General features: G+C 37.9%; 1 protein-coding gene across 2 annotated transcripts in view; it reads right to left on the bottom strand.

Annotated features, from left to right (window-relative positions):
• Positions 1-1,237: 1,237 nt before the first annotated feature.
• Positions 1,238-13,915, bottom strand: part of vipr1b (vasoactive intestinal peptide receptor 1b) — a 42,437-nt gene continuing 29,759 nt past the window's right edge. For both annotated transcript variants that reach the window (XM_025054579.1, XM_008307949.3), the window contains 9 exons: positions 13,643-13,740; positions 11,513-11,645; positions 9,414-9,567; positions 9,171-9,231; positions 8,998-9,070; positions 7,841-7,932; positions 7,275-7,404; positions 5,868-5,909; positions 1,238-4,387 (listed from right to left, as the gene is read on the bottom strand). In XM_025054579.1, the coding sequence (XP_024910347.1) occupies positions 4,196-4,387; positions 5,868-5,909; positions 7,275-7,404; positions 7,841-7,932; positions 8,998-9,070; positions 9,171-9,231; positions 9,414-9,567; positions 11,513-11,645; positions 13,643-13,740 (975 nt within the window). In that variant the 3' untranslated portion in view covers positions 1,238-4,195. The remainder of the gene's footprint in view (positions 4,388-5,867; positions 5,910-7,274; positions 7,405-7,840; positions 7,933-8,997; positions 9,071-9,170; positions 9,232-9,413; positions 9,568-11,512; positions 11,646-13,642; positions 13,741-13,915) is intronic.

Below are 13,915 nucleotides of genomic sequence, written 5' to 3'. Positions count from 1 at the left end.
ACTGTTTATGAGAAAAGTACTGCAGTTTCACTAGATGTACACGTGGGAGTCAGAAGTTTATGTTGATCTGTTAGAAGTATATTCTAGATATCCCCCGTCCCCTTGATTTCTGTGCGATAAATGTCTGACTTTGCATCACCTTCAAAACATTTCTCAATTTGTAGAAACATCAGTGGACATGGGGGCGTCCAACCTGCTTCATCTATGGAATCGTTCATTCTTTGAAGCTGTCACTGCTCATGAAGTCACTGGTGTGCAACAATTAACTTCAAAGCCTGCTTTTTAAAAGAAGTCTTTCAGAGCAGCCTGTGATGTTCCATTAGCCATTGATCAGAGCAGGTCAGTCAAACGACCTGGGTCTGCAGTACAGACAGGTGGCATAAGGAAGGCAGGGGTTATTGAAACTGCCTCCACAGCACTAATCCAGTTGTTTTATACATAAAGCCTTGTTGTTCCAGGTCACTGAGTAGGGGGTGGTGGGTGAGGGGGTGAGGGGGTGAGGGGTGAGACTGTTGTCACGCCTGTGAGAGCAGTGAGACAACTACTCCGCCAACCTCCTCGGCCTGTAGGTCTGTAGACCTTACTTTTAGACTTTTACTTTGCTCGTAATATCATTACACTTGATGTAGTGCAACATTTTATTTATTTATATATTTTTAGCAAAAAAATAAATAAATGGTGTTTCATTTGCACCAAACAAGAAAAATTGACAACTTCATTATTTGACCTAATACAAAGTGCAGAAAATAATGAGCTTGATGTGAAAGGACACCTGTTGGTCAGAAGAGAAATAGTCACCTATACAAATATTTTTGTGTTTTGTCCAGTTTGGATGTAGCTTTTTATCTGTTTCTGTTGCTTATCTTTTTACACCACCACTTTTCAGGAAATTATTGATGACATCTCAGATACAGTTCTCTCATTTGTCTCAAGTGACATCGGGAAATTGAAAATCCTTCCTTCATTATCTCCTCTTTCATTATGCAGGATTTAAAAAAGGTCATCAAATTGTGTAAAGATAATTCTACTAAAAGTATATGTTGAGAACTTTCTCTTTAAAGACACTCCCAGAATGTATGTATTTTCTATTTTTTAATTTTTACATTTACATGAACATCAGACCCTGGTAGGTGGCAGTGCTGCACTTTGAAAAATACCAATGAATAAATGACCACAGCATCGTCTCTGTGGAATATCTGTCTCTGTAGGAACTTTAATTCCTGAGTGTTCTATCTTTTGGAGTTGACAACATTTCTTTTGTTAGAAGTAGACATACAAATGGATTTGATGTTCTGCAAAAAAAAAGTTGAAAACACTGATGTTGAAGGGAATGTGCAGTTTTTTCAGAGCAGGAAGTCCAAAGCTGTAAAAACATGTTTTCTTTGTGTCGTTTTAGAACTTTTTCCGATTTCATTCTCTACCCAGAGTAGCCTGACCCTGAGCAGAACACAAAGAGAAGAAGAACCGCAGGTCACTGATGATTTCTCTCTGCTGAGCTGAGGCTGGAACAGAATTTATCTATTATTTCCTAAAGGACTAAATGTGCTTCTCTCTAATAACATTACTCCACTGTGTCATTGTTGAAGAGTAGTTTCAAAGACATTACTTTACCAGCAGCAAAAGGCAAATTATGTTAAATCATATATTCAAAAAAAGGAAGGAAAACACATCACAAAAGCAAAGTATGAAGAAAATTAAAATGTAAAATAATTTATTTCACACAGATGAAGTGAAACAACGTCACATTTTTGTGGTCAGTTAAATTCCTCTGCCTGAACAACACAGGTTTGAATGGAACACTGTACAACAAACGGTTATATTTACAATATAAATACCATATTACCGACAGTATCCACTAGTACTGCAATAACAACAAAACAAAATGTTATATTACAACACAATATCCAGTTTACAAAACCAAGCGGTGTGATATTTTACACCGTAAATCGATTATACCGTTTATAGTTATAATTCTTATAGATAAAATGATTGTTGGTTAAAATATTAACACAGGGTTTTATTATGACCTCACTGACACACAACAATCATGCCAGCTCAAAAACCTGTGGTACATTACAACAGTATGGGAGGTACACTGGTAAATTCAACTATAAATACTGTACATCACATTAACACAGCAGAGAGGAACCAGACAATGGTACAAAATAAGCTTTCAGTTTTGATATGAAAAATACTTTACAGCTAAATGGTTAAAGGTTAGAAGACACTGGTATTTTTGAGTGAAAGATGTCCATAGGTGTGCTTTTTTACTTGGTAAACTAGGCTAATGCAGGTTTAAAGATAAAAAGTTACAGGTGAAAGATTTAAATAAAGATCTATAGATAGTCAAAGCATTTCAGGAAGCTAACTAGCAACAAACCAAACCAAATAAAGCAAGGTACAACTATACATTGTAAAACAAACAAACAAACAAACAAAAAGAGCATATGCTAATGCCACCAAATGAAGCTTAATAGTGCCCCCTAATTACAAAACATCACAAGATAACAAACATATTAAACTCACTGCATGACAATAAGTGGATGAATGTTATATCAAAAAAAGAGACATTAGGGCAAAACAAGGTTAGCTTAAAAAAATAGCAATAACAAAATTAAGAGATATTTTACTCACACAAAAAGCTGAATGTTTTTAAATACATAGGTTTTACAAAACAAAAGAAAACACTGAGGGTGAAACAAAGACGGCTCCATAAACAGGAGACATTTGAAGTTCCTGGTAAGGCATTAAATCTCCCACGATGTAGAAGCATAAACAAACAGTTACAGTGTGACACACTGCTGATGTTGTAGCCAACGTTACCATCCAGCAGGGCACCACAATCCATAGTAATTCATTACACTTTACACTGTGTACTTACTGTACAACATGAAATGACTCCTACAAAGAAAATGTAAACATTCAGGGACTGCATTACTTAAAGGCATTTCCCCTGCAGAGCCACAGAGGACCGACTCCAGCAGACGCTCAGCACTTATCAGCACAAAACTGCCTCCAGTGTTCAAACACACACATCCCATCATATGCACCAAGTCACAGACAGATACAAGCGGAGGGGCTGTACTGATAGAAGTGGTAGCAAAGGGCAAACAGTCTCTTATGAGAGTGATAGTGCAGAGAAGGGCATTGATTTTTTTTTTGTTTTTTTCACGACCATCACTGTGAATCAGCATCCTCCCGGCCGACCAGTGTGAAGCCTGATTCAGTTGATGTATGGAAAATAAAGTTGCCAGCTGATCATCAGCCAGACGTTTGTCTAATGAGAAAATGTCCCACTGAGACTTTTGCTCTTTTTTTTTAAAAATTAATTACAAAGATGCAATATAAACTCCACTGTGAGGTTCGGTGACAAATTGAATCTGCTCGGCCAGAAAAACAAAGAACGCAGTTCATTTGCTTTAGCTGACCAACTTTGTTCTATTGGTTGATCATTAACTGACTATATCACGTTGGGTGATATATGTTGGGACAGATGCAAATCCTCTAGGCTTTACTTTTTATTATAGGTGGATAGGTATTATAGGCTTAGTAACAACAACTTAAATTAAGTTTGTATGTAAAATACTAAAATCTATTCTTTTGTTTGTTTATTGTTTGTTGTTTATTTTGATTGTTTAAGCAGTTAACCAAACAACAGATTTAATCTCTTACTGTAGTAACTACACCTGACTTTGCATTCGGTGTTGAAATAAAACCTCCAACTGTCGTGTCTCTGCATCAGTCCTGTTTATTTAATGTCCCAGAATCCACTTAGGGATTTTTCTTTTAATCTGGGTTTAATTAGATCAGATGGCGTGTTTGTGGGGGTGATTCCCGTTAGCATCCTTCCACTACTAACATTCATCTGTCACAGTTAACTGGCGTGTGAGCACAGAGAGAACGTAATCACTATCGATCACAATTTGGTAACAACATTAATTAAACATTTACCGGTCACTTGCACCAAAATACAAAGAGCGTAAAGCTAATGTGTGAAAGCTAGTTTTTTGTAAGAGTCATGGAGATAGGATGATTGGCCACAGGGTCGTTTCTCAGGTGCATCTGTCGCCTGGATTCTCTCTTTGTCCCTGTTCTGTGAATCTTCTCCCACAGCTACAGCTTCACCTGCGTCCTGTACACTCTTCCCCTGTTTTTGGCATGGAGACGTGGAGCCACCTTTCACGGTCTGTGCGAATCACATGCTGGACAAATCGTCGTGACAGGACGAGGATCCCCGTTGAGCTTTGGGGCTACATCGTGTCAGCATGGTGATCTGAGTGCTGAAGTTGTTGCTGCTGCCGATGGACGGGTGTTGGTACTTGGTGTAAGAGTCCATGTATCGCTGCAGGTTCCACCGCCGCCATTTCCTCTTGATCTCCGATTGAACCTGGGCAAAAAACAAATTGCAGCAACAAGGAGGCCAGTGAAAAATAGTTCACTTCAAAATGCAATAAAACCCAAATTGGTATTTCAATTATTTAATGAGGACTTAAGTAGTTAATGCCCTGGTTTGTCTTTATTTAATCCAAGTGTTCATCAATGGCGTTCACCTTCCTCTGTTTGTTTCACTTGTAAATAATTACACCGTTGATGAGAAACCTCTAAATACTGAAATATTTATGGACTAATCTGGGTCTCATTTCCTTGTAACACATTGAGAATTGTTTTCAACAAGTGCATAATGTGCTGGATTCTTTTTCAAGGATGCTGCCCTCTGTCTTTGTTTTCTAAGTGGAAGAGGTTTGTCTGTGAGAGTACGTCATTTGTTGTCACACACCATAGTAGTACAGGTCAAGGCGGGAGCCGCTCAAAGTCTCACTGTTGTCATTTACATTTCTCTGGTGAAGTAAATGTCCAATCAGCGTCTTAACAGCTAAGACTGTTGATTTTTGCTGTATTTTTTATATCTATCCATATTTTATACCTGTTTACGCAACACATGGCCATATGACTGTGTTTATAGTGCCCTCTGCAGGTTGTTATTTGTAAACAGTGCAAGAAATGACTGCATATTTGTTAACTAAATTAAACATTCTATTTAAAGTATCTGTTTTTATTTACAACTATCTTGTGAAAACTTAATTATATTTAGTGACTGCGCCCCACTGTGGACATTTATTTTTCAAAATATAAATATAAAACTTTGACAGACAAAGTATCCCACTATTAGTGTAGTTTCTGATTGGAGATGAGTGTCTGTGTGTGTGTGTGTGTTAGTCTGTATATTGTTTCTATTTTTATACCTCGGACAACCTAACACACTTAGTTGTACTCATTATGCAATGGAGTGTACGTTTTATTCCATTATGCTGCTGCTCCCTTTGTCTAATTTACATTTTTATTACACTCTATGAGAACATGTTAGTGACTACATCACAAAGGTATAACAAAGGACACCTGAAAATTGCAGCAAATTAAAATTCAGGCAGCGTAGTTGTCGAGCCCTGCCATCAAGCCCATTACTGTGATTCAATCTGGCCCTGCAGAGGGAACATAACTAATCTGCCCACGGAGAGCCTCTCCAGACTTTGCTGAATAGCTCGGTGCCATAAAGGCTACGCTTTTTACAGCAATCCCAACCTGCAGGCACAGAATAGAAAATTCACTGCAAGGAGGTCCAAGGCGGGCAGGAGGGAGACAGGGGTCCAGAGCTGGTGACTCACCCCTCACAACATCACCAGCCCTTCAGGACCATGTTTGTTAGAGTGCTCCCAGGGAGCCACACAGAAGTACAGATGGACTTAATCATGTGAAAGTTACCACGGCTCTACTGAGGGCTGTCTCTGCACGAGGGTGGACTCCTGTGCCTGTACAAACTGTTTACATTAGTGTGTGTGAGGGGACGAGGGGGCTGGGGGGTCACGTACCTCTCCATTAAGGAAGCAGTAAAGCACAGCAACCACAAAACCCTAAAGGGAAAGACAAGAACACGGTGACGTACAGGAGATAAAAGAAAAGTGCCCAGACCAAAACAGAGCGCAGTGATTGGTGGATGTGGTTTACAGTGAGGACGGAGGAATGGTGGGAACAACCAGAGGAATGTGCCGGGACATTTTCCTTGGGATCCAGGTGGTCTGTGATGCAGCGGTGTTTTCCAGGTATACTGTGTGTCATACTTCCTCCTACTTGTAAATACAGTGAAATAACTTGAGGCCCTTACTACATCAGAATGAGTCTGCTGAGAGCCAGGGGGACTGAAGTGTGGTTGGTTTTCTGTTGTTGTTGTTGTTGTTAATGGAAAGGTCAAGGCTTACAGCACAGGACGCCAAATACTTCCATCTAGAACTGTGATTCTTTGATTACATGGTCTTGGACCCAGAAGTCAACATATTAATTTTGATGGTCTTAATTTTACTTCCAAACAGTTTATATGGAGTAGTAGTAACAGTTATATGCTGTAAGCAGTGGGAAAAACCTTGGATCATTCACACAACCAAGACATAGAGTTCTCCCACCTGTATAAGATAAGATAAGATAAGACTTCCCACACTGGGGAAATTCACTCTAATATATAGTATAATATATTACACCAAAGTGTTTTGTCACAGATGAAAGACATTCTCCGTTGGATCTCTGCTGATGAAATGTTCTTTTTCTTATTGCACACTTGATATTTGTGCTCTTACTGTACAAACATATGTCCACAAACTAAGTGTATTTAATTTAGTCTTGACAATGTCCTAATAAATGTGTTGTTTTCATTTCTGTCCCGTGTTGCTATTGTTAATAAAGTACTTCTTTTTCCTCTCCCTTTTGTTCTTCCTTCATACATTGACATTAGCTGGTGCTAAATGCTAATGGCAATAGTTATGCCCTGATGTTTTGGTTTTACAAATTGTACTTTTCATTGGTCATTAAGTACGAACAATAAATTCAGTTCCTATAAGAACAGAAACTGTTTAACAGCTTTCAGAATCCAAGAGCTTCTCAAAGCTGAAGGCAGTAACGGAAACTGTTTAACAGCTTTTAAAAAACCAAGAGCTTCTCAAAGCTGAAGGCAGTCACACAGTGAGATCTGAGAACGGAAGCTGACGAATCTCGTTTTTTATAGAGCACAAGAAGAACAGAAGTGAAGTCTTTACTCGAACTTTTCTCAGATTCAAAGACTTAGATATGGTGAAGCTGCAGAGTCCTGACATGAATCAGTCTTTGAGTCTACAGGATCACTTTGACAGAGTAAACATGGAGGACTTACAGACTCAAACTAAAGGAAATCCAAGTGGTGGTCTAAAAAGTTTGCAAATTCCTGGGTAGAGAAAAAGTTATCATTGTACCTGAAACGACCCCAGGATCAAGTCAAAAATCATCCGTAACTCAGTCTTTACTTGCTCCGGGATGAAGGCAAACACGATGAAATTTATTCCAAACAGTGGAATCAAAAGCAGCGTGGATTTTGCCAGTCTCCTGAAATGACAGAGACGAGGGGAAAAAGCATCACATTCAGAGTTCCCCATTGGTGAAAGCTTATTTTTAGATCCACGTCTCCATATGCCAATAATGAAACGTAGCCCCAGAGTGCTTCTCATTCTGCGTCTAAACACAGAGGAGAGGGGATGAAAAAAAAAAAACACTATTAAAAGTGGAAAAATGGTTCACACATTAGGGCTGGCTCAGAAACACTCTCTCAGATTGCTGCATCTCTCAGAGTGAAAAAGACAAAAGTTCAGACTCTCACATTGGACATTTCTGTCCCTTTTTTTCCCTGATCTTCAAAGGTGTTGATCTATAAAATAGTTTTTCCTTTGAGATATAATTCAATACCTTTACAAAATATTTTACAAAATACATTTTTTCATCTCTCTGCTAATGGGGAGCGTTAATTAAAAGGAAATCTACTCACAAATACTGGTTTGACTCGTTCCTGCCAATATCGGGACAGTTGATCTTCTGGCGAAGTATGCGGATGATGCAGATGAAAAGGATGGAGTTCATCTGTGGAGTTCACAACAGTGTTAATTAGGGCTGATTCATCAAATATTTAACAAGACGTTCGAACAGAGCTTGTTAAAAAAAAGAAGAAGAAGGAAATACACATCTGCAAAAAGTTTGAGAAATGCTTCTCAAAAAAATCTTGGGTTGTGTTTCATCTCCCTGTGACGGGTTTGTGGAATGTGCCCTGAATAAAGAAGAGAATTCCAGTGTTTACATGATTACCTTCATTTCTAATTTGAGAGCACATCAGTTTTGTGTTGACTCAATTTGTGAATAAATTCTGTTCAAAATATGCAGAGACTTTAACCACCAGACACGCCTGGTTTGAACTCAGGGGGTAAACTTCAGTGTTCCATCACATTTCACCACCTGCTGTCTACATTTCAGTTGAAAATTAAATCTGAACTATTTTAATGTTGGATATGTCTTAAGAATGAAATGCAATTATTAAACACAAACACAAGATTAATAAGAATAAAATATGTTTCTGCAGCTGAAAGAAGGGAAATTAGAAGAAGAAGAAGAGATAAAAGACGGCAGCCAAGTCCTCATCTATAATTCAGTGACGAGCCGTCAGTCAGTGAAACCAATTGTTAGTACTTATCCTGCCAACATTTCAAAGAAGTATTACAACTTTTGGGTCACACCAACCTCTGACATGCCAAAGAATAAAAAAAAACCCTGCAGTGTACAGTACAATCACTTAGTACAAGGGCTGTCAAACTCAAATTCACAGTGGGCCAAAATTAAAAACTGGGACAAAGTCACGGAGCAAAGTTAATATTTATGACTGGAAATGTGGCTGTTTTCCCTTCTGTTCAGATATGGAATGTTTTTTTTTTCATATAGAAACAAACTTAGTTTTGTATAAACATTAAATTTAGAAGAACCAAAGCTTAATATTATAAACACATGAGAAATTAAATTAGAAATAAGACACACATCAGTGGTGTTTGTTTCTTATTATGTCTCTTTATCTGTAGCCGTAATAAAGTCAATCTTTTTTCACAGGCCAAGAAAAGAACAATCAAAAATGTATGTGCCATAACATGGAGCATCACTCACTAAGATTGATGCCAGGATGGGAGCTTTGATGATCCACCAGAAAACATCAGTGGTCTCAATTATATCCCAGCACCTGATGAAGTACAAAACCAGCTTTATCTGACAAGTGGAGCCAATCAAACGAGAAAGCGCTGATATCTCATCAGGCATCGTCTCTCCGGTGTTTTTCTTACCCCACATCATGGTAGTAGGCTTTGGCGATGCTCCACGCTGTGATGAAAATTGTTGGACCTCCTGTGGACATAAAAAGAAAACACAGACACACACACGTGCCCAGACAAAGGCACACGTCACAGTTAATACTTCATTCCACCACCAGGGTTATGCTCTGTTATCTGTCCACAGCTGACAGTCAGTGTGGTTCTCACTCAGGGACAGCAGGGGCAGAAAGAGACATAAAAGAGACGCATCCTCACCCCAGCCAATCAGGATGTAAGCCCAGAAGTATTTCTTCTCTGAGAAGAAAGAGACGGCCAATAATGCGTGAAGATAAAGACCCTCCACCAGCAGCCAGAAGAAACTGGCCATTATACAGTACTGGAAAAACACAATCGCGGCCTTGCAGCCAACCTGGCAACGCAGGAGACACAAGAGACATTAAATCACAAAGAGTAACGAACAATACAGAGATTTAGGAATGATTTACTGTTTTGTAGCACTTTATCTGAAAGAAAATATTCAGCATTTTTCAACTGTGTCAAACCTTCAGAAAAAACAAGTTATATATATAAAAGAAATTCTTTGTTTATATTTTGACGTCTTTTACACTGAACTCATCCAACAAGAATGAACAAGAACAAATAGCTCATAGAGTTTCATGCATTTTTCTGGAGTGTGGACAGATCATCATCACTGACACGAAAATGACTGGGAAACACGATACAAAATTGGTTGGTTGTTTTAATCCCACAGAGTTTTATTAAGGCAGAATATTTACTAAAACTAGATCAACTTATATCACAAATATTATATAATATAAATAATATATATATATTATTTTCAATTTAATTTTTAACCAACCATTTAATTAATTTTATTATTATTAATTTAACCAAAACAGACATAAGACAATGTTATAAAAAAACAACAGAACCAAAGTGATGACCTGACATTTCAGCCACATTAACCCAGAGTCTAAGGCTTCAGGTTTGAAGCTGTGATGCATTTTTAAAGATATGATAAATTGAGATCCATTTGTATTCAGTTTAAAGTGTGTGAAACCGCCGAGTTAAACTGTTAAATTGTCCCAGCGCCTGGAAAAGTGTCTGTTTAAAGTTTCTTTTTTTCACAGTGATGGAAGACTCGTGTAACTTTGCATTAAAATTACAACACTTGTTCTTGAATAAACCATTAATCTCACTGCAGTCACTCTGAAGTGGGAGCTTTGGGACGTTTTACTTCAAAAGTTAAGAAAAAAAAGAAAGAAATTCTACTGCATTTTATTTTTACTTAAACGCAGTGTTTTTTATGAAATGTCTTTCTGATGTTGAAGTCTTTTTAAAAAAGAGAGGAAAAAAACAATGATATGAGTTTTTCCAACTTCTTTCTTGTCTCTTTTATATTGGCCATCACTGACATGTCAAACAGTGACTTTGTTGTTGTTTAATCCAAATTCAAACACTACGGCCGACACTCCCCGTTCACTTATTTGGATTTTGCAGCTTATTTAAATTAATGTCACTTCAGGGTTGGTGTCAGGAGGTTCTTCAGTCGACTGCTAATAAACACAGAATGTTCTCTAAAGGAACACATTCAAATAGTTTTCACCAAGAAATAGACGACATGACAGGCACACAGGTGTTCGGAATTATATTGTGAAGCCAGATATATTATATATTTATTTAAAAAAATATATATTGTAAGTCAGAAAATTATTTAGTTACTGATGCAAAATAAAACAAGGGGAAAATATTTTTTTTTAAAAACTACCAAGAAAAAAGTGTTAAAAATATATAAATATATATATAAATACATGCTCTGTATACATTAAAGCAGCTGTTGTGTAAATTATGCTAACAATATTTCCACCCAAATACATGAGACATATGTTAATAATAGGATTATTAACAAGGTTAGGTTTAAATAATATCACTCGCTGTTTTAATTATTCCACACTGATTATTTAATGACTATTGTTATATGTTTGCGTAAGCCTTTTGCTGCGGCATTAGAGCCTGATCCTTATTTAATTTCCCAGAATACACTCTGATTATGTGTACTGTATATTAATGCAGGCATGAATGCAGTCAGCATTGATTGGGAATGTATTCACACTGTATAATAAGGCAGTAAAGGACTAATTGTGTTGTTGCGTAAGAGCGCAATATGAAGACATCAATATGACATCTCTGTTGATAAACATATGCAATCAAACCCCAGTCTGGCCTCTGTAATTGCTCTGTGAAGAATATACCTCAATTATGACCTCCAGGGAAAAAGAAGGGAATGAAAAAGTAAATTAAAAGCACATACAGTAGACAACGCAGCCCATGGACGCCGCGGCTTGTTAACTCACAGAGGCGGAGGAGCAGTTTTCCACCTCCCCGACTTCATACAGCACCACGTCCTTGATGAAGACGGCGATGGCCTTCAGGATGAACGATACAAACAAGTGCATGTGGATGTAGTTCCTGGTGCAGTGCAGCTTCCTAGTAAAACAGTGACACAGGTTGACATACAGTCATAAAATGACGACTCGTATGTAATCACAGGTTTTTGTTCTTTTTGTCCAATGTCCTTGGACTCAATGGCTTTAAACGCCAGCAAATCATAGACCTGAAGATCACACCCTGTCATTTACCAACGTGTTTCCTTTCAGTGCTGCAGATCTGACTCTCCTGCTTTTCTAAAAAAATAAAGGGGCATTTTTTTTACTGTCATAGTTATTTAAAAATAACTATTAGAAAATATCAACAATATTCACTGACTTCTGAACACATCTCGATGACAGTATTGTACTTGAAGAACCAGCAGTGACCGAGGAGCAGCTGGAGAAGTTCTGGGATGGTTTTCAGTTTGTGACTCTGACCCAGTTGTCTCTGTCACCCCCCCGTTTTTACCCCCCCGCACCCCCCCCAAGATATTAGGCCAAATTAAACTAAGTCAGGGGTTTGCTACATATATTAACATCGACAGAGAATCTGATGGGTTTTTTTTCTGCAGCTCTTTCTTTTAGAGAATCAATGGCTTGTACATTAATCATCATCTCCATAGTTACTGTATTTAAAACCCCCCTCAGGTTCCACCCTGCAGAAGAGCTGGGCGAGCACGCAGTGGCTCATTAACATTATAAAATAAAGGCACAGACCTCGGCCCTTCTTTATTCTTTATTTACTAACAGACATGGATGAATCATATTAATTTACACAGACGTAGCAGTAAATGTAAACGTCCTTTAAAAATGGACATAATTATATTTTGAGCATGTTGAGGGAGTAAAAAGTATCTTCTATTTCAGTATCCATTATCCTGTAACACATTCACAAATGTGTTGTGTTCAGTAGGATTTAACATCAACAGTGATGCCATCAACATAGTTGTACCCACTGAAGCAGGAAACACTGTAGCGTACGTCAGGAAAAAAAAATACAAAAGTCAACGGCCTTCAGTGCGAGAAGTGAGAGCTGAAATAAAAACAGTTTTGAATTGAGAAATGAAAAGAGAAAATGAAGTGATTGTAGGGGGTGAGGTAAAGAAAGAAATTATTGAACAGCTAAAGTACCTGTGTGGGTGGTCTGAAGGCCTGGAGACTGAATGACTTATTTATACGTGTCCTCATTTAGACTTTGTCAGCACCTCTGTGACTTTTCTGTAGGGTTGGCGTAATCAGACCTCAGATAAATTAGTCATCGGCGTGGACTTCAGATGTAAAGCAAAATGTACATGATTCTACAATTCATATGGTGAATCTTTAAGAGAATGAACTGCAATCCAAGGCTGAGGTCTTTCTGAGTCATTCCTATTGTACGGTTGTTGAAATGCGTCCTTGGCTCGTCCAATAGAAAAGGGTTTAATAAAAGTCTCATTAGTGTAGATGTGTCAGCTTCACACCTGTGAATCATCCAGAAATCACAAAACAATAAGTGAAAAAAAAAGCTGTTTTTTTTTACCCTTCCTAACCCTTCGTTTTTTATTCATCACTCTTGTATCTCAGCTCAGATCTGAGATTATTAACTCTCAGCGCTGGTATTTGACACGGAGCGATGCATGTATCATGTCGCCCAGCAGGAACTGTGTCAATGTGTTTTATGTTAAATTGCTTGTATTAGTTTTCTGGACAGGAAATCTCTTGTGAAATCTCTGTACAATTTCATCTCTTTCCATCTTCTGAAGTGGAGGTCAGGAAATGTAGTTATCAAACTGCATGAATTGCAAATTCCAGAGCACGAGGAAATGTTTTTTATAGCTTTTCACACACAGGTGGTTTTGAAGTTTGAAATGAAGGCCTCAACATACAAGAGAGGTTTGAAAAAAGTCAATTCAAAAATATTATTATTTGAAGGTTTCAGTAAACCTGATGATTTTAAGTCTCTATTGTGTTTTTCTCTTCATATCCAACTGTTTTTACAGAAAAGAAAAAATTAACAGAAGAAAACAAAGAAACAGAAGAGAGAGCCACCTGAGGTGGTGAAGATTTGTGTCTCACCTGAAGATGCACAGGATGACAATGGCTGTGGTGAGAGAAACCAGAGAAACACTGTGGCCGATGGTGTAGCCAATCTTCACCTGCAAAAAAAACTTACCCTGCAAAACAAATACAGAGTCAAAACCAACCAAAAATCGGAAATGTTTTCCAAATCTGAGAGTTAAACTTTTTTTTCATCGTTCCCTCAGACCATGTAAAGGAGCACAAGGTTACAGCTGGGGAGGTTCGTGTTGTACCAGATGGAAATTATATTAAGTGCCCTGCAACCTGGTG

The sequence above is a fragment of the Cynoglossus semilaevis genome, chromosome 3 (genome assembly GCF_000523025.1).
Source record: "Cynoglossus semilaevis isolate Cse_v1.0 chromosome 3, Cse_v1.0, whole genome shotgun sequence".
In the NCBI taxonomy this organism is placed as follows: domain Eukaryota; kingdom Metazoa; phylum Chordata; class Actinopteri; order Pleuronectiformes; family Cynoglossidae; genus Cynoglossus; species Cynoglossus semilaevis.
The sequence above is the reverse complement of the archived record's forward strand: the minus strand, read 5'-3'. Positions and strand labels throughout refer to the sequence as shown.